This window comes from Myxocyprinus asiaticus, chromosome 23, assembly GCF_019703515.2.
Source record: "Myxocyprinus asiaticus isolate MX2 ecotype Aquarium Trade chromosome 23, UBuf_Myxa_2, whole genome shotgun sequence".
Taxonomy (NCBI): Eukaryota; Metazoa; Chordata; class Actinopteri; order Cypriniformes; family Catostomidae; genus Myxocyprinus; species Myxocyprinus asiaticus.
The window spans coordinates 18,670,005-18,695,981 of record NC_059366.1 but is presented as its reverse complement, the minus strand read 5'-3'; the positions used below and the strand labels follow the sequence as shown (position 1 = coordinate 18,695,981).

The following is a 25,977-nucleotide window of genomic DNA, read 5'->3' as shown; positions in this document are numbered from 1 at the left end:
GGAGAAGTATATCCTCTTCAACTTCTCTTTAATAGCACTTGTAAGGCAGTCAGTGACATCCATTTACAATATTATGTTTGTAGGGAGTTATAGAAAGTTATGTTGTGTGGTATTTGTTGCATGAACGTACAACATTGAACAATATCAGGGAGAGCACGGCTGGAACTGGCTCTTGCCTCAGTCTGCTGGAAGTAGCAACTCTGATATCAGTCCGTCAGAAACCACTGCCTGTTTTCCGTTCCGGGACGGACTTCCTGACAGGAATACTTGATTCTTATTGAACAATCATGGCATTCTATGGTTAAATATTTTTGTAAAATGACGGCTGAACTCAATAGGTACGTGTGTCCCGAACTGCACACTTCAGCACTGTTCTACGCCATTTTGTAATGCGTGTAGTACGTTTACACTAAAATGTACCAAAAAGTGTACTTCGAGTACTAGGATGATGTATTTTAAACAGAATAAAAAGAGTGTGTAATGTTGGATGTTTCATGCACTCATGTGAATGTGTGAGTTGAATGAGGTGAATGTGGCAACTAGTGAAACTTCAGTGAAGAACAATTACAAATGTGAATTGAATGCTTTATCATCGCCCAGTGCTGTGTGAATATGTACGTACATTATTTTAGCTATGTGCTGAACTGGGTTTGACTAACACGCTAAGGCTAGCAGCCACACATTGTGTACGTTTGAAATGTCGCTTTCAACTGCTGAAAAACAGCGAGTGCTTCCGTGTAGTACAAAACTGTTAGTTTTCCTTTTGGGACAATACTGCACTTTGAAATTTAATTCACTATATGGCTGAGTGCATAGTGTATAGTGCGCCAGTTGGGACACAGCTTATAATTGACCGTTGTGTCAGGTAACCGATTTCCTTCATAGCATATATTATCATTGTTATGCTGACGATTCACAATTTTATTTCTCAGTGAGTGTACACAAGAAGTGTTCATTTGAGAATGCCCTAAATTGCTTCAAATATATGGCATCATTTTTATATCACCAGAACTTGAATTTGAAAAAGCCTCCGAATTCATGACTTTGAAAAAAGACTGGGTGCAATTTGATGTTATTGAAAGTTTTTGCAGTTAATTTTAAATATTTGAAAATATTTTGTGTGAATACACCTCAAAAATATTCAGGTTGTGAAATTCAAGTTTTTATTCATGTGGTGGATTTCAAGTCGTGAAATTCAGGTTGTTGAATACGGGTTGAAAAATTCAGACGGCAAAATTTGAGGATGACATCCGGGAATGCAAGGAAGAGCAAACGAGTGTCGATGTAATCCATCTCTCTTGGACACTCTCAAAAGTCATTTTAAATGAATTAATGAATATATACAGCAGTATTATACATATATAGCAGTAAACATATATAGCCTCAATTTTTAATAATGTGCAGAACGTCTTTTCTTTGCTCCTTGGCAATTCACAATGAACGAATCTGCTGAAAAGGCTATTAAAATTATTCACGTGCACGCATACATGCCCAGATAACACGATCCCCAGTTGATCCATAACACCCGACAATCTCAGCGGAATATCACAGTAAACATCTTTCATTCAGAAGGTTCAAATGTTTTTGTGTTGTTATGTGGTCTGATTTATTACAAAACGTCTGTGAAGATCACGTCTGTATGAATGTTAGTGCTGCTTTTAACTCATGAAGAACACACGAAAAGCGAAAGCAACGGAGGCAGATTTTATGACTAATGTTTACATTGTAGTCTGGTGGTGTGAATAAAGTCTGTGCTTCATAATCTTATGTGTTGTTTAATGACCAACATTAGTATATACACATAAAAAAAAAAAAGAAAATACTGTAAATTGACATTATAGTGCTTCTTTTTATTATCACTATAATGGTTTACAATCATGACATACCATAATCTGGGTGTTATGAACTTATATACATGAATGAACATATGAACATATATACTGTATTTGATACACAGATTACTGAAATGTCTAAATAAAGAAGAAACATAAATGTTATATCTCTGTTCTCCTCCTTCAATCGCTGCTTGACTTGGGTGAAATTAATCCGTTTCACCTGAAAGATAAAACTTTAATGAAAGAAAAATAAAATGTTGGCTAAGTAAACAGCAGCATCACTTTTTCAAGATTTATAAATAAAAACTTTTGCTGGCTTTTGTTGCATTGTGAATGTGTATGTGTGTGTGTGTGTGTGTGTGTGTGTGTGTGTGTGTGTGTGTGTGTGTGTGTGTGTGTGTGTGTGTGTGTGTGTATGTGTGTGTGTATATGCATGTATATGTATGTATGTGTGCGTGTATGTGTATATATATATATATTGTCTATTGTGTATTCTATATATACTTTTTTCTTTTCAATATTTATCTATTTTTTATTCAATTTTAATTATTTTTTAAAAGTCTTGTTGCTGTTTTTGTATTGTTGTGTACTGGAAGCTCCTGTCACCAAGACAAATTCCTTGTATGTGTAAGCATACTTGGCAATAAAGCTGATTCTGATTCTGATCCCGTGCAGCACACTGTCTGAAAGTAAATGGGATTTTGGTCACAAAGGCAGCTTGATCATACAGTGATGTCACATGTAACAGGTCAATGCTCATGCATTTTGTGAATTATTTTTGTTTTTATTTTTGGTATATGCATGAATTGAGTGTATAGGAAATTAATATAATAATACCTGATTAATAATAGCTACAGGAAATTACAAAGAATACTTTATAGGCCTCTGTATTATTATTTATATTTGTGTGTGTGTGTGTGTTAATATTTAAAAGAAAATGTGAGGAAGAAAAAGACTGATATTTAAGGTTAAATGACTCGTGTAATGATCACTTTTGATCTTTCACGCATGCATTACATGCAAAACAAAAGAAACTATAACAGAATACTGCTGTCTAATTTTAGTAAGGGGTACAATGCAAATGCACACATTACAGAACACTTCCCTAAAGTATATAGACAGAGCCCAGATTTGTATTATCATGAAGGTAACGTGGTCTGCCTGAAAATAAACATAATAAATAAGACTACAAATCTACATATGAGGTTAGACTATCCAGAATTATGATAAAAATATTAAAAAGCGAGATGGCATGCTAACTCAAGCAATCCAGACTGATTTAAACAATTAGGAACAGAATGTGTGTTGTACATTGAAGTTCACTATATTTTCATTCAAAACTAGTACAAATGTGCATGAGAAAGTGAAATATAATTATAATAAATATAATAAATATTATCAAACAGCCAAGACATGCAACACACTTACAAAATGGGTAAAGGCGGCTGTTGTTTTAGTCAGGCATAGTTCTGTATTATTTCACGTATATACAGTAACAACATGAGGTAGATATCTACCCGATCCATATTACCTTGGATGTAATGATTAAACACACTCTGTTGTTCTCTGAATGCAGAGAGTATATATATATATATATATATAATCTTTTTAGATTTATTATTTAATACTTCTCGACTACAGTTTTGGTTTTTTTTTTTCAGACTTGCAGTTAAAATGAGGTAGTTTGAATATTCGTTTCCACTGGTAAATGTCCCTTGCCCATATGATTATAAAATTAGGATCTTGATGAAACTTGCTGTTAGGTGAAGGATCCAATTTAATGATAAAGTTGATATTTTCTTCAAAACACATTAATGAAACATTATTAGTACCCCTAAAGTATACCTTTTTTTTTTTTTACAATGTTGCTGTCAAAGTTGTTTAAAATGTCTTTTGAGCTGTTCCCATCGCTTTGCGAGTGTCCGAGAGAGATGGATTACATCGACGCTCGTTTGCTCTTCCTTGCATTCCCGGATGTCATCCTCAAATTTTGCCATCTGAATTTTTCAACCCGTTTTCAACAACCCGTTTGAAATCCACCACTTGAATTATAAAAACTTGAATTTCACAACCTGTTTTTTTTTTTTTTTTTTTTTTTTTTTTTTAAGTGAATTCACACAAAATATTTTCAAATATTTAAAATTAACTGCAAAATTTTTGATGATATCAAATTACACCCAGTCTTTTTTCAAGATCATGAATTCGGAGGCTTTTTCAAATTCAGGTTCTGGTGATATAAAAATGATGCCATATTATCCTCCCTTACTGCCCCACCAGGTCTTTTGATCAACTTTTATTTAGGGTTCTTCTCGATATAGATCTAAGGGTGACCGCGCCTTTTCTGTGATAGGTCCTAATCTCTGGAAGTTTCCCTTTCCATGTGAGGTCAGCTTCATCACTAGCCATTTTTAAATCTTCTTTAAAAACATATTTTTATTCTGTAGCTTTTGAATAGATTATTGAATAGTTTGAAATGGATAAATACATGATGCTGTATCTAAATGTTTTTTATAATGTTTTATATTTCTGTTATTTGCAAATGTGCTCTATAAAGGTTGACTTGACATAGCTGTACTAGTTTCAAATGTCTTATATCATTCCGCGGTTTAATTAACATAAATTGCTTTCGTATTTAGTATATCAATAAACCCTTTTAGTTAAAATAATTACATTTATATAACAGGATTTCGACATAGACCGGTCACAGTCTGTACAACCCAACATCATCAAGAGGCACAGACGAACACGAGAGGTGTTTCCCTTTAAGACAGCCCCGCCCCATCAGATAACCCCTCCCACTTCCATGTATCAAGGCTGTGAGGATCCACGTGACTAGGGACGGGGGAGTATATGTGAACTGTATCCTGAGTTGCAGTCTTGTGCCTGCATTCCTCTCATCTAGGATTTGCTTGAAAGGGGGATTAAAAAAAAAACGTAGATTGGAATACGGCGCGGAAGCATCTGTTTTCAATAAGGACTAACATTTGAAAGGACGTGATATCCGTGGGTCGCTGAATTGATTGGATATTTTTGCTTTCCGTGAGTCAGCTCTTAAAAAAAAAAAAAAGGGCATACAAATGAGAAGAAAGGTAAACAGATACGTCGTTTTTAATTCGCGTTAAACAGGAAACCAGATGGGTTGACGAGCGATAACAAGGGCTAAACGATATCGTCTCCTTTAAGAGCAAGAAAGCCAGGAAGCTTTAGTACATGAATATTTTAGGCGAGTTAGCTTCCTCAAAATAAAATACACGACATTAGTCGCTAAAAATGAACGAAACCCATTTCTGGTGAGTGCGGCCAGGTAAACATCAGGCGAAACATGGAGAAGGAGAGCATTTTAGATCATCCTTTAATATTTGACCAACACAGATAACGAGAGAATAGATTTTAAGCACGATTAAATCTCTAGTCTTTGGGTTTTAATGCTTCAAAAGCATGCTGGCATACATATTTGCGCGTGAAATGTATGTTCATTTACAGTCGTGTCACGACAATCGATAAATGTAGTTTCCAGCTCTACCGGATGCATTCCTTACAGTTGTAAGAAAAAGAAATCCTTTTGTTGGTGTTAAAAAACAACACACCACATAGGCTCAGGTCAACTTTATTATTCCAGCGTAGCGTGCGCAATATTCAGAGAAGCTTTATTGTAATTCCAACAGGGCAGATGTCATGTGCCCTGGGCACAAATCAAAAACGTGATCGACTGCTTTAGTAAATGACTATGGCTGCTTTGCCCGTCTGCGTGCGAAAGGACATTTCCATTGCTTGAAGTTAAAGTGCGAAGTCCCTCTTTTTCCTGTTTTAAACTTAGTAAAAGACGACATGCTCCGCATGCATTTTCATGTTGATGTAACTGATCTTATCTTGATTATGTATGATAGCATGGTGGTGTTATTAGAAAATTATTTAGTAGTATTTAACTTGTAGTTTAATTATCTATCAGCAGGTAGGCAGACATTGTCACTGATTACATTACAAATTATTATTATCAGCATTATAAATCCCGTTCAGTCTGAATGCGTTCTTGCGTTAAAAAACGACCAAACCACACGCAGCGCAACGAACGGAACGCAGGAGTCTCGAGACGCGTTTCTAAAAGTTGACGTTCTTTTTTAACTTGACGAAAGTGTCTGAAAACCAAAGACCTCCTTCTAGCGCATGTTACATAGAAGAACTATTGAACAACAGCGTAGACGGACGCACAAACGTTTTCAGTGTGAACGGTCCCGTAGATATTTTGTCTCGTAAAGACTTTTCGTTATTAGAAAGGCCAAGCTACCGGTTTCTCTCCTTATAAAACCCACATACAACTGCAAAAACGCGCACAATATTCCACGCAATCGTATTGCGAAGCCAGATTACGTTTTTTTCCTCTCTCACTCGGCTGCGGTATTTTATTGCTGACAACATCGCCAAGAGCAGAGACGCTCCCTTAGTATGTTTGGGGTTGACTGACAGCTGTGACTTCCGTGATTGTATGGTCTTTATCAACTCACCTAACACTTGGATATACACGAATAAGTCACAAGAATGATTGAAACGTTATTAGGTCGGTGCTAGAACTTTATGTTTGCCTTCCACGTGCTCCAAAGCTGATTAACTCAAAACGGGATGTCGGATCAACTGGTTGAGATGGCTGAGAACTGGCGAAACTGCTTTGAGGAGGAACTCATTTGCCCTATATGTTTGCATGTGTTCGTGGAGCCCGTGCAGCTGCCTTGCAAACACAACTTCTGCCGAGAATGCATCAGTGAGGCCTGGGCGAAAGACGCGGCCAATGTGCGCTGTCCGGAGTGCAACCACGCATACAACCAGAAACCAAATCTGGAGAAAAACATCAAGCTGAACAACATCGTGGAGAAGTTTAACGCGCTGAACGTCGAGAAATCAACAGCCGTACTGCATTGCATTCTGTGTAGGCGAGGACCTCCTCTTCAAGCACAGAAAGTGTGTCTTCGATGTAATGCACCGTGTTGTCAGTCTCATGTTCAGACACATCTTCAGCAACCCTGTCCCGCTCCTGGCCATTTACTAGTGGCGGCTGAGGAGGTCAGGGCATGGAGCTGTCCACACCATGATGAATACAGACTCTATCATTGCGATGTGGAACAGGTGTCTGTCTGCCAATATTGTTACTTCTCTAGATGTGCGACCAACCACGGCAATGCAGTTTGCGACGTGGAGGTACGACGCAATGAGATCAGGGTGAGTGCATTGGTCCAAATCATGTAAATAGACTCTGCCAACATCATGGACTGAGCCCACTTGTTTCCATCCCTCTTAAATGCATATCCCCATTGGAAATGCACCTCCCCATTTTGCCTTTTTGCCTTGTATATTTTCGGAAAGAAATACTGTTTTCTCATAATTTACTCACCCTCATGCCATTCCAGATGTGTATGACTGTTTTTCTTCTGCTGAACACAAATTATGATTTTTAGAAGAATATCTCAGCACTGTAGCAAGTGAATGGTGACCACAATTTTGAATTTCCAAAAATCATAAAAGGCAGCATAAAAGTAATCCACAACTCCATTGGTTAAATCTAAGTGATATGATAGCTGTGGGTTTGAAACAGATCAATATTTAAGTCCTTTTTAAAAAACAAAAAAAATTCTCCTCCCTGCCTAGTAGGTAGTGATATGCACAAAGAATGTGAATTGCCAAAAATGAAAGAAAGTTGATCTGTTTCTCACTCACACCTAGTTATATCACTTCTGAAGATATGGATTTAACCACTGGAGTCTAATAGATTACCTTCAAGCTGCCTTTGTGCTTTTTGAATCTTCAAAGTTCTGGCCACCATTCACTTCCATTGTGAGGACCTACTGAGCTGAAATATTCTTCTAAAAATCTTTGTTTGTGTTCAGCAGAAGAAAGTAAGTCACACATCTGGGATGGCATGAGGGTGAGAAAATGAGAGAATTTTCATTTTTGGGTGAACTATCCCTTTAATCATTATTCTCCACATAACATCACAATTCACAACACATCACAAGTAGATTAACTGTCACAAAATTAAAATAAATACCTTTGTGGTAACTCACATCTTTCAAATGCCACAAGCCTCTTTTTTTCTCAAACGTTACCTAGTTAGTTAAATGAATGAAAGTCACCCATCAGCTGGAAGCTCCTGTGACTTTCCTGTCAACGAGCCTATGAATTGGACTAGTCCAAATTCATGAGAAAGGGGGATTGCTTTTAGAAATCAAATGATGGTGTATTTTGCAGATACTGATAACTAAGGTGGTGGGAAAGGCCAATATCTGATTCATCAGCTGTTAGTTTTAAAATCGATTTAGAATGTTAAAATTTATTTTTTATTTCCTCAATGTGATGGGCACAGACATAAAGGCTTCAAGAGTCCAAAATGAAAAAAATCATAGATGCAGTTTGTTCAATCAAAATCCCAATTATAACCAGAAAAAAAATGAAGATTTAGTGCATAAAGCGGGACTTTTAATCATAAACCTGAAACACACCAGGGACTTATTTTGCAATGACAGAGACTTGGCCCCGTTACAATGAATATGAATAAATAAAAAATGGATGAATTTTGTCATTGATGAAAATTTTGATACAGCATATTCCCAAATGATTGTTTTTATTTCACTTCTAGAGGCCGCTGTTATACTGTAGAACTAAGTGCCGACCACGGAGGAATGAAAAAAAAAACAATCGGCATAGATTTTTGCCTATAACCGTTGGTTCCAAAAAGGCACCGATTAATCTGTAAAACCGATATATCCGTCTACATCTAATTCACTCCCATTCAAATGCATCCGAATGTGGGAGACCGGAAACACAAGCTCATACAAAGAAATGCTGTTCTCCGCTGCATACAAGAGTTCGAGTTTGGCAAACTATGACCTGTGAATCCATACGACGTGAGGATGCGTGACCAATAGAAAACCGAAATGTCTCACGCTGAACTCTTGGCTCAACACAAAGAATACATATTTCTGAGCTGTGTGTTTTATTGTTGCAAGAACTTGAGTGGTCAATATACAGTATTTTAACATTTTAAATATTATTTGTTATTTGTGATGTATTATTTACAGTACTGTTACTTCAACCAGAAACCCTCCTGTGTGACATTATATATAAAATTTGCATGCTCAAAGCCTATATGACCGCCTCTTAAGATGGTTGGCTGGTCTTAACTGGTTTAAGCTGGTCTAAGCTTGTGAAACCTTGTTACACTATTTCAAGGATATCCCATATTAATTGATTGAGACAAGACAGTAGAAACAGTAACTGTAAAGATTAATTTTAAGCACAAATACAGTTGGTCCTACATGCTTTTCATCAGTATTACACAGTAAAATGTACACAAAATTACAGTAATAAAAAAAGTGTAACATGTTCTCTCTAAACATTTATTTTTAGCCTAATGAGTTGAGGCTATTAATCACAACAAAATCCTCAGTAAGAAGAAATACGAAGTTTATAGTCAAATATTTTTCTGATCAGTTTCCCTATTAAAGCAGTTCCTTCATCATGACAACCTATAGTATAAAGAGGGGGTAAAGAGTTAACTTCCTCTTGAAACATTGGTTGTGTTGGGACACAAGTGTTTTGCTACCATTCCTATATAGTTCTGTCATATCCTGAGTCTCAGTGACATACCAAATTGTTAACTCCAGTATAATGAGACTGTCAACACTCCTCCCAGTGTGAAATCAACCTAGAATTAACAATGTTTAAGTACTTTATTGTCCCAAAAACTCATTCAAATTCTAAAACATTCAGAAAGGATTGTTGTGAATAAGTATAGATTTTTGTGGCTTTAGAGAGGGTTTGATTTGAAATGTGCACTGCGTGGAAAACTCCACCTACACATATTTTCTTCTTTCCTCTGAGATTGCCAAACAGTAGAAGGGAGTAATCAGCCAATCTTTAAAACATGCTTTGCAGAAAAGCACTTCACCAAGGAGTACTGTTTGCTTAGATGAGACTGTTAACAACGTAAAAAGTTTTTCAGTGTCAAAACCAAATGAAAAGAGATATTTTATACATAACGTGTTAAGTACTTTAAAATGAAAGTTTAAAAGTTCCTTTTAAATATCATGATGAAAGGACCTGAACATTTAAAAACACTTTCACATTTTAAGAAAGGACATCTAGCCATTCTCATTTCCTACAATTATGCACCTTTATCCCCAAAGGCACTTACTAAATCTCTTTAATACTTTTACCTATCATCTAAACTGAAATAGATATGTTAATAAGAAAATAAGTTGGGACATTCTTCAGTGTAGGAGTGAAAATACATGCCGTTCCTTCAGCTGCCTCCCAAAGAATAATGAGCTTTTGTGAGGTGAGCTGCTGCTGGGCTTGGCAGGGACAATTTCTGGATGCGTGGAGGAATGCTTTTTAGATGGCCAATGTGTCATGGCTCCTAAGGCAGCCAAGGCTCTTTAAAAGGATGGGGGATAAAGGGAGGGAGGGTATGGATGCAGGGCATGCTCTACACACAGCTGCTGTTGAAAGACACACACATCCCTCTGTTCTTTCTTTCGCAAGTGCATAAATTTAGAGAGTGTGACTCAAGTCGTCCCACAGTAAAACAGCCTGACCCTCTTTCCTCTCTGGGTGCTTGTTCAGGAATAGGACATGGGTTCCAGGCAGACACAGGAAGGGTGTGACCTCCATTCCCTCTCTTTCCTCCATCCCCTATAATCTGCCTCCTGTTAGCAGAAATGACATCATAGGAGATCCTATGGAGGATTACCATTTTATCTCTTTTCCTCACTTCCACCTTTTTTTTATTGCTATGACAGGAAGTGGGTTCGGTTGACTCTCAGGAGGCGTGTCTCAGAGGCAATCCATTTGAAATGGGATGATGCTAAAGACAGGTGTAAACAGTGTTCAAAAAGTTTTGAGTTTTGTCCACTTCAACCATTTGGAAGTGGTCGAAATTTGTTAAAACACATGTGACCACATTGGGCTCTTAGTGCAAACACTCAGCTCATCTTAAGTGCAGCTTTAAAAGGAAATAACCATCCAATTGGAAAATTTAAATAAGTGCATACATGTACTACATTAGGCTTGGGCTCACTGCCTTTTTTATGCATTGATAATCAGAATTTTTTTCAGAAATAAATAGGACTAATCGTTGCACAATAGTTTTTGTCTCTTCATGTGTCTCAACACAACTTTGGTAAAGTGTGAGCGGCACGGTAACTTAAAGGGGTTTGCACACTGTACGTGACTGGTGGATGATATGGCGTGCTCTTAAATTAGAAACAATTATTTTCTACGAATGTACGTACACTGCTGCTCGGCATCTGTCGGCGGGGCCCAGCTATGAGTCCAAAGGCTACTCAAAATTCTGCAGCGCCACGGAGCGCAACTTGCATAGTTTTTCATTAAATTCAGCCCAAATCATTATCAAAGGACATAGATTATTTACTCTAGTCATCACTGGATGACATATCGTGTATATGTATCTTTCATATAGCCTACACAATGTATTTTCAATTACAAGTATATCTTTTTGTGTTTTTACAGCTTGAATGAAACCTATTCAAGGCTACCTACTGAGAAAGTGCATAAGAAACGTCGCCATTTCTTATCGTTCGGTTTGCGCACTTGGCACCAGTTTCATACACTAACCTGCAAACTCATCAACGGCACTTTGTTCATTCTTGAAGTACAAAGGTTTTCGTAACTTCTGTGTGTATGGTGACTAGATTCACAACTTTGGACTGCCACCTGCACCGCATCGACTCGCCCTGTGTGATACCTGTGCTTTTTCCTACCCTTGACCGGCATCACCCCCTTGTGGTCACCCAAAGCTATTACACCAGACTACATAAGGCAAACTGACAAATTAGGCTTCTAATTTAAATGTCAGCTAATGATAATATATTGATCCCTCAAAAAACGGATCGAGAAAAAAACTTGCAGATCTATAATCGATATATCGATATTTTATGAAACTTTTAATTACATGCACAAAAACTTAATGGAACTTCTTCAGTATATCTGATATAAATATGCAGTGACACAGATGAGAAGCATGCACATCTGAAGCACAGTCAATACAGGTACTCCACTAAAATAAAAGAGAATTCTGTGGCAAACATCGTATTTGCGCTTAGACTAATTGCAAGTGTAATTAAGAGAAACAGTGCCCGGATATGTGGCACTTTTTCTTATTTTTTTGGCGCTTTATTATCATGCAGTAACACACTGACAGAATGATCGATAAATGAATCATAAAATCAGAGACCCTCCTTTTGAAATCCAAACACAAGTGGTTCAAAAAATGCATATTACAACCAGGTGTAAAGTTAATATAGTGACATTTTTTAGACAAAATATGGTCAGTTATTTTTGAAACTTTGTTGAAAATGAAAATTATTCCAAACAGAGCAAAAGCAGGATGTCGCAGAGTAATGCACAGACTGGCAGCCTGTCTGGTATGCCACAAACAAAGACGGCATAGTGATTCAAAAAGTGCAGCATCCCAGTGCTGTTATGCTAAATATTAACACTCTTGAAATGCCACTTGTCCAATCAGATTAGAGGACCGAAACTAACTGTTGTATCTTATTAAATATAGGACCCAAGCAATGAATAATTATGTGTGGGTGCCTGGCTCAGACCACATTTTAGAATTTTTTGCAGTTTAGTCATGCTTTCAGTCAGACTGGATCCTTCTACATGTAATTGTCCTCCAGATTTTGCTCTATAAAGACTTGAAAATTGATTTGCGGTGTCAGTGAATAATTTGAGAGGGCATTCTTATCACACCACTGCACACAGGCATGTCCGGACAGCACTTTGACTCTCGAAGTCGGCACTCAGAAATGTTCAGGATAGTTAGATGAATTCAGGTGTTTGGAATCACAGTCAAATTTTTATGAACTGGGTACTATTCAGTTTTCTGGAATCCTTCATCCTAATACATGTAATCATTTCAAACTTGCTAGGAAGGTTTTTTGGAATGAACTGCAAAAGCAAACCCTGTAAAAAATAGTGTTGGAGAAATTTTATTACGAACTTAAGGGGAATACAAAGTAGTAAGCAAAACCACAGCCTTATCAGCTAACGTTGCTGGCCATGTCATTTGTGATGGCAACTCATCTAGACAAAGCTACATAAATGCATGACATGTTTGTGTGGGAGCAGTTTGCACTGTAACATAGTGCCTTGCTGCTTCTTGCTGTGAGCAGTGCCATTTCCCATGGTCATCATGCTCCTGCTAAGATTAACAGATCTGTTTCTTAGATCAGTGGTTCCCAAACTAGGGAATCCTGGGGTGCCACCAGGACTGGCTAGGGGTGGTGTGAAATCACTGCTCAGTTTGATATTTTAATAGCCACCTGTTAAAGGTACCGGCAGCGCAGAGTAATGACTCAATTCCGTATGCACGCTAGGGTTGCTCCGATACCAAAATGTTGGCTTCGGTACGATACCAGCCCTGGTACCTTGGTATCGATACTAACTTGATACTTGGACAACAAATTAAAAAAAAAACTCACAGAATTTCACGGAAAATTGCTTGTCTAAAAGAACTGCATAAAGTCTTGCATACAAATTATGCCTTTTCTGTTTTAATTTTCCTAGATTCCATGTTAAATGTTTTAATTAAATGTTATGATCAAATTGTGTTTAATCAAATACATACTGTACAGCTTTAATCAAATGAAAATACTTTTCAACTATATATTTTTTTGGTAAAAAAAATAAATAAAAATGCACAACAGGGCTTTACAGTATTAATGAAAACATTAAATGAAAACAATCTGATTACCTGAGGTAAAAGGCTGCCATGGCTGAATCACAACATGCTGATATTCAGTACACTTCCTTATGTGATATTGCTTACAGATAATAATACTAATAATATAACCATTTAATATTATTGCTACTATGTGTATTATTGCGATTACTTTGAATATTACACTTTTATACAGTAGTAATATTTTTCTGTTGTAATGTCTTCAATTTCACGCAATCAGTTGAACAGAGCTCTCATTTCAGCTGGACTTTTATTTTGAAAGATCTTTGAAGTTCTTCCTTTTTGTGAAGGGTTCGTCTCTGAGCTGCAACAGAGAAAGAGTTCATTTGAGAGTTCACAGCCATTTATACACTCAACCCACTGATCTGTGGCTCAGCAGATGGATACTATTAGACACACTACATGAAAATCAAGCATTAGTAGTGTGTGTTGAATTTGTGTGTGTGTGTGTGTGTGTGTGTGTGTGTTCGTGTGCGTGCCTATGTGTGTGTGAAGGAGATGACAGGGCAGAGAGGCGCCTTTTATACATTCTGTGGTGCGCAGTGCATGTGACTGTATATTATTTCTATAAATGACATCCTTCTGCTGTTTAATGATCACACTTGACCATATAGAGGCTTTTTTATTATTATTTTCAAATGGTCCTTGATTTTACCTCAAAACTATTACATTACATTACATTTAGCTAATGGCAGCATACTTTAGTATGGTACCGAAATTAACAACAAGATGATATCGTACCGTTTTTAATTTTTTGGTAACGTGATATTTCGTTAGTACTGGTATACTGCGCAACCCTAATGTGCGTGCTGCTTGATTACAGCCGGCTGCTTTCAAACACTCGTGTATGTCTGCACGTGCTCTATAGTGTGGTCGTTTCTCACTGTGAATGCAGCTGCACGTGTGAATATTTCAATGCATTTCTTAGTCAAGATGCCCCTCTTGACACACATGAATGTAAAAACGGCTGTTGATGTATTACAAGATGCAAACAGGACAAAATCTTATATCTCATAAAATCTGATGTGTAAATACAGCCTAATAGACCTGCTGCTGCAGTTATAAGCCTGTCATTAATCAAACAACAATATTGACCAGAAAAAGAGAAAAGCACTCACTGGATAACTTTAGTAGCTGTAAACCCAATAAATTTCAGTGACCAGTCTGCTTTTCAGTCAAACTCTGACTGTATGGAATCTTGTATTAATGTAAATCTAATAATCATGCAGTAAAGATTGTCAATAATTCAAGTAGTTCTATTTTTTATAAATTACTTTTTTTTTAATGTTTTTATATCACATTATTTTAATGTTTAATTGCTGTTGTTACTGAAAAACCTCTCCCTATTTTCAACACTTAAAGCAATGTTTAAGAGAAACACTTGAAGGCTACATTATTTAAATTGGAATCATTTTATATTTACATCAGTATTAAACTTTATCAATAAAGGAGTGTTTTCAATAACATATTTGTTCATTTATTTATTTTTCAGTGGTTTTCCATTGGGGAAAAAAGCACTATGAAGAGGTGCTGTAGTTTAAAAAAGTTTGGGATTTCAATCTTCTTAGATTAAAAAAAATATCTTAAAGATTCATGGTTCCCACAGACATTAAAACCTAGAAATATCAGGGAATTTTAACCTTGTGCGACTCCATGCCCTATTGCGTGGATATTGTGTTTTATCTTCGCTATATGTGATGCATAATTTCATTTCATTTAAACCGACTGATCTCAGTTCAAAAGACCCTGTGCTGTCAGTAAAGGGTTAAACTTTTGATGCACCGAGTCATGTGGCAAAATAACATGGCGCTGATCACAGCAGAGTTTATCTTTGGGAGAAACGTCAATAAAATTACATCTGGTAATAAACCTAATTACGTTTTTACATTAAAACCTGTTTGAGTCAAAAATTAGAGTCTCAGTTTCATCCGATATTTCAATAAAAATAAAAACAAAACGATTTATTGCAAAGCGCCACGCTGTTAAACACAATGACACTATAGTGGACAATAGCGCTTGTTTTCTTTAGAAATCCTATATTTACTGTGCATTTTATCATTGAGAAAAAAAGTTACTTTCAGAGGCTTTATATAGAGAGGGTGAAAATAAGGCACATTTTTAACTGTTCTGAGACCAGTGCAGACAGACAGCACACTGGAGGTTGTCATTCACTAAATAGGGAGCAAGGAATCATCCTGTAGCTTTTCTATGCAACCAAGTCCATTCATTTCAGACAGGGGACAATGGTAATCCATACATAGATTCATAATTTATAATGTTTAATTTTATTTTAACATGGTTGATGTGGACGATGCAGGCCATTACTTTGAATCAGAATTATTTATGCTAATTTCTGATTGGTAAAATGCTTCAGCACTGGTTATAACTTTTTTATTTTGACAGTGCAAAGAGAGAACATTGAGATTTTGTTGGCAAAGTAGAAAAAACATTGTCAAATCAAGAAAAATAATTTTTATTTGTATAGTTTATTTTTTATTTGTGCTTTTCTCAATACACATTGTTCCAAAGCAGCTTTATGGAAAATCAGCTGTAACGTTTGTAACGTCTCAAAAACATGAATAATCAACCTGGAAACATAATAAACAATTTGATTAAAAAAAATATGACTTTCTATATCTTGGTATTTTATATATTTTATTATTATTTATTTTTATTTATTTATTATTTTAATGTATGTTTTTTAGGTGCTACTAATTACAAATCAAAAAGGGAAATGGAAAATGCAAAGCAGTCATGCTCGGATCTCAGGAGGTTGAAGTTGTGTTTTCCAGGCCTGGAAAAGTCATGTAAATTAATCAAATCTAAAAAATCTTGAAAATTTCTATAATAAATATATTTTTCTAGCTTTTTCTCCACTCTAAAATATTTCATGATGTGTTTTGTTGGAAAATCGTTCTTTTGAGTTGGTTCTTTTCAATGAATAAAGTCTAAATGATTCACAAATTAGTCTAAATTATTAAAGATACATTTGCAAATCAGTCTGAATAAAAATTATTTAAATTCTGTATCCAGAAGTCACTCACAAATGCCTGGAAAGGTCATGGAAAAGTGTATTGGCCAAAAAGGGCGAGAACCCTGAAGATTGTATAATATTTATATGCCTATAATCTCATGATAGAAGTCCATGTCGAAGCCACAGTTTGTCAGCAATTAAAAAACTGCTATATGTAGTTTTATTCCACCCTCAGTCATGTGAACCTCTCCTTTGAGATAATTTTGACCTTCTATATTACAAAAATATTTTAAGTATATTTCAACAGTTGGTTCTGTTTACGCACAACCTCTAAATGAAAAAGTGCTGTTTGCTGTGTGAAAGTGCCTATTTTTAAACTGTACATACCAGTGTTTAGTTTAATATATAGTTCACCCAAAAATAAACATTCTTTCATAATTTACTCATGTTGTTCCAGACATGTAGGCCTGATCACACATAGGAAACACATAAGGTGATCATTGAATGGGAAAATGAGCAGATTCAGTATTCTTCAAAATTATCTTATTTTGTGTTCCACAGATGAAAGTTAGTCATACGGGTTTGGAACTACATAAGGATGATTACATAATGATAGAATTTTCATTTTTGGGTGAACTATCCCTTTAACATAGTGTTAGAGAGGTCCGGTTTATGTCTACTGAGTCTGCTGACCTTTTTCAAACCAAACTGTACTCGCTTCTGTTTTAAAAAATCATACACCATTCATTGGAAAATATTTTTTCATGTGTGGGTATGAATGAATAATGTTAAGAACATATTTTTACACTATGCTTTCAGAGCAGTGTACAGTTCACACATTTCACATATAACTAAGGATGCCTGACCTTTTGTCTTTGCACTGAATGTACGTAGGTTGTTTTGAGTCACAGAACACTCACTCACAAACTGCAGAAATAAATCAAATCTATCCAGCATTTAGCTGTGAAATTCACACACACCCCTCACACTACCCCACAGAAAACAGATTACAAAAAAAAAAAAAACAGACTGAGTTTGAAATTACTTCACCTTTAAAAGCTTAAAGTAATCCACACGCATATTACCAAGTTTTGTATTTCTGTAATTAAATCACTTATATTTATCATAAAGACATTTCATTGCCTGTAGATTCTTTAGATGTTACCTTCCGTGCTCAGAATAAAAAGAGATTGATCGATAGATTAAATCTGCACATCTGCTTGTTTTGAAATGGGTGCACTCCACTGATGGGTGTGTAGAATGTGTGGAGACATTCATCTATATGCCAACCAGTTTAATGTATTAATAACCTTTAAAACGACCTCTTTTGACTGCTGCTATGAAATGTGATTTACATAATTTTCTGAAACTTCCTGCGAGTATAATGCTAGAACCTTTGGCCATTGTTGAGCTGAAGATGTACAGTTTCCTGTACTCTTTTATCTGTGAGTAGTCAGTGACTAAGTCTGTTACCAGTGCTGACATGGTGCTTGAAATGCAGGGTTTGAAATGAAGTTTTTGGGTCACCGGCAACTGTGGCTAGTATTTTTCCAAGGTCACTAGCCACTCAGCATTTTCACTAGCCAAAATCCCCCACCTGACATGAAGAGATAAAGGTAACTGGAGACAGTAACAGTATGCATTTGTTTGGACATTTTATTTAAGCAAGAATGATATGAGTTTAGCAGGACACGGGCCTAATGATTTAAGTAACCTATAAAATATCCAAAGGCAAACGGCAGTTAGAACAGGAGTAGGATAGAACAGGAGCAAAATTTGTCAGTTATTTTTTAATAGTTCATGGACGTTTCAACCCCTTGCCTATATGAATGTTTCCATTGTTTTACCATTTTTTAACTGTGGCATTTGTAATGACAAGGCAATTAGGTAAGACCATGGGTGGCTTCACATTACTGTGGTTAGGTTAATGTTGATAGACTTTCCTAAAAATAAACTGTAGTGTTTGTTATGAATAAGCTAATAGCCTAAACACATTTAGAAACCTTTAACTACAGCTTTTACAGTTGAAGCCTAATAAAAATAAAGTCTAATAGATTCACCCTGTATAGATTCATATTAAATCTATTAAGTTACCAGTTAGTGTTACTGCATTAAAAAATATATTTAAGTAAGGATGATGATGATGTGTATTTTAAAAACTGATGATGTATTTGCCTCCTTTACCTCATCAGTGCTACTTATAATGTATGTGCTGTCTAGCAGTTTGAGAGGTTTGACTTCCTCCATATAGCGCTTTATACTAGAATGTTCTCTGTAGAATTCAGATGGGTCACATAAGTTTTGTGGTTTCCACTGGCCGCCACAATATTGAGTGAAGTGCGATTGAATCACGCAAGTTTCGCTCTGCGCTGTTCCAGAGCTCTGACGATCATATCCCTCGCCCCGCACAGATGCGTATGTAAGTTATGAGAGGCATGAATACCATTAAATTTCCTTCGGCAGCAGCTCCGAGTCGCCCAACATTCACAGAATTTTTCAATGCAGGAAAACCCCTGAAAACATGTCACCTGCCAGTGTGGCTAGTAAGAGTGACAGAGTTAGAGGTGTTCATTTCAAACCCTGTTGAAATGCCAGTATGTAAGACCAGAGCACTGCTACACTCATCTTTCAAAAATTGACCTGGAATAAATGTAGTGTACTGCCTTGCTGTCTACTGCCTGCAAAGGCAGCTGACTTGAAAACTGCCTTGTGTACCTATTTTTGTCCACTTTGTGATAGGATCTCAGCTCATATTTCATAATTTTTTGGAATCCAATAATAACTTATTATTAGGAAATTATTATGGAAATATATATATTTTTATAAATAATAATACAATGATAATTATTATTAGTTGTAAAAATTAAAAAGTGATCATATTTCTGTACTAATTTCATGTACTAATATACACTTGCATGCGGTCTGGTTAAACTCTTAAGCCTTTATTTTGACAGAACATGAAGGAAGCTGTTTGTAGTAGGTTTCACAATAGGCACTGCAGAGAAATGCCTTTTAACAGCCAAGCATATTTGGAATGACACAAATGTGCAATTAGTGAATCTATAGTGCTGTAAATTTAACGTCTGTGCTTTGAGAATGTGTAAAACACTACAGAGAACAGAGCTGTGCACATACATTAAGCGCAGCGAGAACCTCATGCAGACTGTTTAATTAAACACATCCCTTGCGGTTTGATAATTGCACAATTTCCTACTTCTGAACCCCCACTTTTTGTCCTTCCTTTTTAACCATAGCCAGAATCTCCCTTTCTCAGCTTCTTCTGCCAATTCCTTCAGATACTTTTTTTGAAGCATAAAACACAAAAGGGTGCTGCATTGATGTTCACATAAATCCTTGGCACCCAGCCTTCACAGGGTAGGTGGCAGTCCTCCATCCATTTTTCCTGCACTCTGCGGCCAGATCAGCATGTTTTAGCTTCTTCCTCTCATAGGCTGTCTCCAGACCCTCTTCCCATGGAACAGTAATCTCAGTCATTGCTATTTTCCTAGCTGAAGTCGACCACAACACTCCATCCGGCCTCAAGGAGGTAATGGCAACCTCGGTAGGACATTTTAGCTGTTGGCCAAGGTCAACCATCATTGACCAATCACTTCCAGGCGCCAGTATTGTTCTGGCTTCCCTCTGTGCTGTGCCTTGTGCGGCACCTCCCCTTTTTTCTTCTTTTTTTTTTCTCCCCTTTTTCTTCCCAATTTGGAATGCCCAATTCCCAGTGTGCTTTTAAGTCCTCGTGGTCACGTAGTGATTCACCTCAGTCCGGGAGGCGGAGTACGAATCCCAGTTGCCACTGCGTCTGAGAACGTCAACCTGCGCATCTTATCACGTGGCTTGTTGCGGAGACATAGCGCATGTAGAGCACGCCCTGGGATTCGAACTAGCAAACTCCAGGGGTGGTAGCCAGCGTCTTTTACCACTGAGCTACCCAGGCCCCCTGGCACCTCCCTTTTTTTAAAAAAAATCAACACCCTGCCTCTGGGGAGCATGGTTGCCTTTGTTTGCCTTCTATGCACCTCTAGGATCTTTGCCAGCTTCCGCAGGACCTGATCATGCTGTCATCTGTACCATCCTTGTGCCAGGGCTGTCTTGCACCCAACCAATATGTGCTGCAAGTTTGCACTTGGGGCCTCACAGAGGGGGCTACTCTCTTTGCAAATTCCCAGGGCTTGGCAGGGTGTCATAGGTGGATCTTATTAGAAAACTTAGCCTGGCCTGGGGTACCTTCCACAGGTCAGCCCATCCTAACACTATTAGATGTCCCCTCCCATATAGTCCAGCGCCCTTGCTGCTGCTGGCTGACTGCCCTAACCTTATACCCTTCCTTTTCCATCCTAGGTACTTCCGTAACTACCATTGCTTTCCTCTGTTTTCGGGAGGCTGCTGACCACAGTTTGGGAGTCACCGCCCATCCAAGGCCTGTTCTTCCTGACTGTGTTCTTCCAACAATCTCATGATGCTTCAGTCTTGAAACTGCCTAGTTTACGACCTCCTCTGCCTTTCAAGTTCTGTCTGTTCGAACTTGGGCTTGACCTACCTTCACTGCCTGGTCTGTTGATTCCCGTAGCTCCAAAACAGACCTGGTTTTTTCCTGCTTATAGCCCAGAGTGAGTACTTAGAGGCAGTTGTAAAGCATTTCTTCCAAACAATGCTACACCTGAGAGACAGCGTGGCAGGCCTAGCCACTTCCTGATATAACTGTTGGCCTTATAGTCCATCCTTGCCACTGCCGCTGTAGAAATCTCACACATTTTTAATGGCCACATCAGGCTATGGTAGAGTGTAAATTGGTAACACCAAACCTTGAATTTGCCTGGGAGATGACAATTGTCTATCATATCCAGGCCCTCTTTCAGTTGCTTCAGGACCAACTCTGCAATGTGTTTGTCTGAAAGATCTGCTGTGTATTCTCTCCCTAAACTTTGAATAGGCTGCTCTGCCACAACCGGGATTCTTTCCCCCTCCACTTCAAATGAAATCCAATCGTCCCTCACCCCCTTTCTAATAGAAAGACTATGTGATTTTGTTGGCTTAATCTTCATTCTGGCTTATGCCAATAGCTCTTCCAGCCTTTTCAAGAGCCGGTTTGTACATGCAGCAGGCTGGAGGATGCTTGTGACATCATCCATATAACTGCACAGAGCTGGCAATCTCACCCCAGATTGTGCACTGGTTCCCCTGACCATTTGTCTTGCACCAATTTAGGATGATCTCGAACACAGCTGTGAACAGGATGGGAGAGATTGAACATCCCATCACTATTCCTTTTTCCAGTTGCTGCCATCGTGTTGTGTAGTTCTGTGTTGCATGACATATCTTCGTGTCCCCATAGTAGCGGTCTACCAAGCTCCTAATGCACTCTGGTACATGGAAAAACTCCAGTGCATAGCTAGCAAGCTGGTGTGAAACTGATCCATAGGCATTTGCCAAGTCCAGCCAGACTACGTGGATGCCTTTCTTATCTCTCTTGGCAGACTGGATCTGATCCCATATTACTGGTGCATGTTCCACGCACCCAGGAAAACCTGGTACGCCTGCCTTCTGGCAGCTTGTGTCTATGTATCCATTCTTCAGGAGGTAGTCAGACATCCTACTTGCTACCACCGAAAAGAAAAGCTTTCCCTCCACATTCAATAGAGCAATGCTCATAAACTGACTAATGTTGGTGGATCCCTGATCTTTGGGTATGAAGATGGCCACTGCCCTTCGCCACTCCACAGGTATGCACTGCTTCTTCCAGGCAACCCTCAACAGTCTCCACAACATTATGAGAACCATGGGGCACTTCCTATACAGCTTGTATGGTCTCCCATTCGGGCCTGGGGCTGAAGTTGCCCTGGCTTTTTCTACCACCTGCCTCACCTCACTCAGCTTAGGTGGATCTACATTAAATTCTTACAAAGCTGCCTCCGCTCTTTCACAAGCTGAATTATCTCCTTCTCTCTCTGACCCATCACCCTGGACCACTCTTCCTTCCTTCCTTACTTCCTTCCATCCTTACAGTCATCTCTTCTTGACCTGTCCTGCTGGCAGTACTGGTCTTCTTGATGCCCCTCCACAACAGTGGATTCAGTAGTGCTGTGGTGCTCAAACGGGCTCTGTATCTTTTTTGTCTGACCTGCTGCTGCAGTGCAAGGTTGTGTCTGGCTGCTCCCGCCACACTTCATCCTTCCTTATTGAATCTGTAGGCTTTTGTAAGTTGTTACCCTCATCCACCTGCAACTGCATCTTCTTTGCTCATTATCCATAGCCGTTCCAGTCATGTCAATATTGTCTGTCTAATTGGTCCATCTTCCATCCCACCTCTCGGAGGACCACTGGGCTGTTTTCCTTTAATTGTGCTCGTATTTGGTAAGGGTGTCCCCTGTGTATGGACCCGTGGGTAAGGTAACTAAAACAGATGCACAGGTAGCTGTAATAACCTGCCGGGCATTATTGCCTGCCGCACCTCCACCAGTACCATCAGTCCAGCTGCGGGGTCATCAGCTGTGAGCCATCTGTCTTCAATGTTTTGCCCCATTAATCCTAGAACAACATCTGGTGGTGGGGCAGCGGTCAGGGACGTCTCCCTGCCACCCCCCGCAACTGGACACTGGATCCCCTCCAACACCTCTCATCCTTGCCTCTCATTCCTTCATGAATTTCTTGCAACCAGGCTTCTATATGTCATAATACCTCGACACGACCATACGCACCATCCCACTGGCCAACTATTGCATATAAATTAATATATTAATATATTGCATTACTTTTTCTTCAATAGCACGTTTTAATTTAAAACTGTTTGATTATCGTCATGATGCATCTTTTTTTGCATGCACCATTGACAAGTTCAAAAAAACCTTGTCAAAAAATATTATCATCAGTAAAGTATAGATTAAGACTGCACAGCGTTTTCATTTTTATTTTAAATCATCATCCTCAAAGGAAGATATAAATGTTTTATAGAGCAGTGATCACACACTTTTGTGCTGTTATTGTTAAAGGTGTAGTTCACCCAAAAATGAAAATTCTCTCATCATTTACTCACCCTCATGCCATCCCAGATGTGTATGACTTTCTTCTGCAGAACACAAATGAAGATTTTTAGAAGAATATTTCAGCTCTGTTGGTCCATACAATTGAAGTGAATGGGTGCCAAAATTTTAAAGCTCCAAAATCCACATAAGGGCAACATAATGTACTCCAGACGACGCTGGTGGTTAAATCCATATCTTCTGAAGCGATACGATAGGTTTGGGTGAGAAACGGATAAATATTTCAGTTTCACTTTCTTCTGTTCACTACTGGGCAGGTAGGAGAATTTATTATAAAAATAAAGTTTCTCACCCACACCTGTCATTGTGTCTGAACACATGGATTTAACCACTGGAGTTGGATGGATTACTTTTATGCTCCCTTTATATGGATTTTGAAGATTCAAAATTTTGGCACCCATTCACTTGCATTGTATGGACCTACAGAGCTGAAATATTCTTATAAAAATCTTCATTTGTGTTCTGCAGAAGAAAGAAGGTCATACACATCAGGGATAACAGCAGGGTGAGTAAATCATGAGAGAATTTACATTTTTGGGTGAACTATCCCTTGAACATATTATCACTAAAAATGTTATTCCTTTATGGAAAAACATTTATAGGATTTTTACTTCTGAAACCATACTGCTGGTGTCACTATGGTCTCCACACCGATCTGTTGACAGTAGAGATGGTGTTTGTTTCCTTGGCATCCGTGCAGAGGTTTGCTGAGGCCTGGCAGCTGAAGACCCCAAGAATGTGTCTTCCCTCATGTGGCCTATAAAAGCAGCAACTCTACAGCAGTCTCCTGCACATTACAGAGCAGGGCCTGGGATAACATGCCAGTCTCTCAGTGACACTGGAGGAAGGTACTCCGAACAAAGGGAGTGATGGGGGCAAAATGAAGCCTTGTCCCTTCTCCTTCCCTCTCTGCTTCAAATTTCCACACTTATTAATGCACACACTTGTGCATACACAATGTGCCTTTTTGTTGTCATGACGGCTGCATTCTCTCTTTGCAGTCATATGGCATTTCATAGATGTTTATGTGATTTAAACTAAATTAGCTTGCTATTCAGCATCATCCTGTGGACTTTTGTGTGGAGAGTAGCAGTGTTCTTTTTTTAGGCATGTGAAAAAGAGTATAAAGGAGATTATAAAAGCTTGAGCACACTGTCAGGCTTTGATTTGGCTGGGGGATGGGGGAGCTTTGGGGTTAGTGGCTTCCACTGAATCCAATTTAAAACCTTTCCAGACACTTAATAGGAGGCCGAATCAGACGCAAACGCGTGTGTCTTTGAGAAAGATTCTGATGAATTAGTCTCATTGCTGAAATGTTTTGTTTTCCTTATTTGCAGTAACACGATTGCTCGAAATGGTTGTCATAGAGATTCTGAAACAGTCTGCAGGGTGTTTGGGGTCATACAGTCATACTGAAGAGTAGTTGCAGAATGCATTGTTTTTGTTAGTTTGGGTTTGCATGCCTGCTCTTTGAGACTTCTTGCTTGTCACAGATTTTCCAAAAATATTTCACAGTTCAGATGGACCTTGATACTGCAAATCATTCTGTTTTTTCTTAGCTTGACAGATCTTAGATCTTTGGAGAAAAGGTTTGATTCCCATTCTATCTTTTTTTTCCTTCAGCATATGTTGATGAAGCAGCAGGATCGTATTGATGATCGAGTGAAAGACATTGAGGAGCAGCTGTATAAGTTAGAGTCTGATAAATTACTGGTGGAGGTAAGGACACATTCATACAAGCATTCACACACAAGCTTTTCTGTCTATCTGTCAGCCTGTCTCCCCCCACACTCTTCTGCACCTAATGAATATGTAGGAGGCTTTTTTTGGTATGACATTGGCAGCGTCTGTGGCACAGCCTTATGAAGACCTTTTTCTCCTGATCTTTAGTTTTTTTTTTTTTTTTAAAGGGATAGTTTGCTAAAAAAATGTACACACAACCCTCATCAAATTCTTCCCTGGAACGCAAAAGGAGATTTTTTTTTTTTTAGACTACTCACTCAGCTCTATTCTATACAATGATAAATGATTGTAACCACATCCGTCCAGCTCCAGAAACGACAAATAAAACCATAAAATTAACACATAGGGATGCACTAATAAAAAATGTGTGTGCAATACCGAGATCCTAATATTTAGAACAAGTTCTGCCAATACTGATACCGATAGTTTGGTGATTCGGCTTTTTCATGCTACCTAGTTACAAATAACGTATAATTAATAACACAATGTTGAAAGAAATTTGAATAATAACTTTATTTTCTGTAACTAAATGTTTTGCATATTACAGAGTTAATCAAAACACAATCAAGTCACATTAACTGATTTCTGAATTGTCTCCTGTTAGGTTCACATTAAATT

General features: G+C 38.0%; 1 protein-coding gene across 1 annotated transcript in view; it reads left to right on the top strand.

Moving 5' to 3' along the window:
• Window positions 1-4,682: 4,682 nt before the first annotated feature.
• LOC127413829 (E3 ubiquitin-protein ligase TRIM8-like) overlaps window positions 4,683-25,977 on the top strand; it is a 31,832-nt gene continuing 10,537 nt past the window's right edge. Inside the window, exons 1-2 of the mRNA XM_051651278.1 lie at window positions 4,683-7,046; window positions 25,240-25,335. Coding sequence (XP_051507238.1) covers window positions 6,453-7,046; window positions 25,240-25,335 — 690 coding nt within the window. The 5' untranslated portion in view covers window positions 4,683-6,452. The remainder of the gene's footprint in view (window positions 7,047-25,239; window positions 25,336-25,977) is intronic.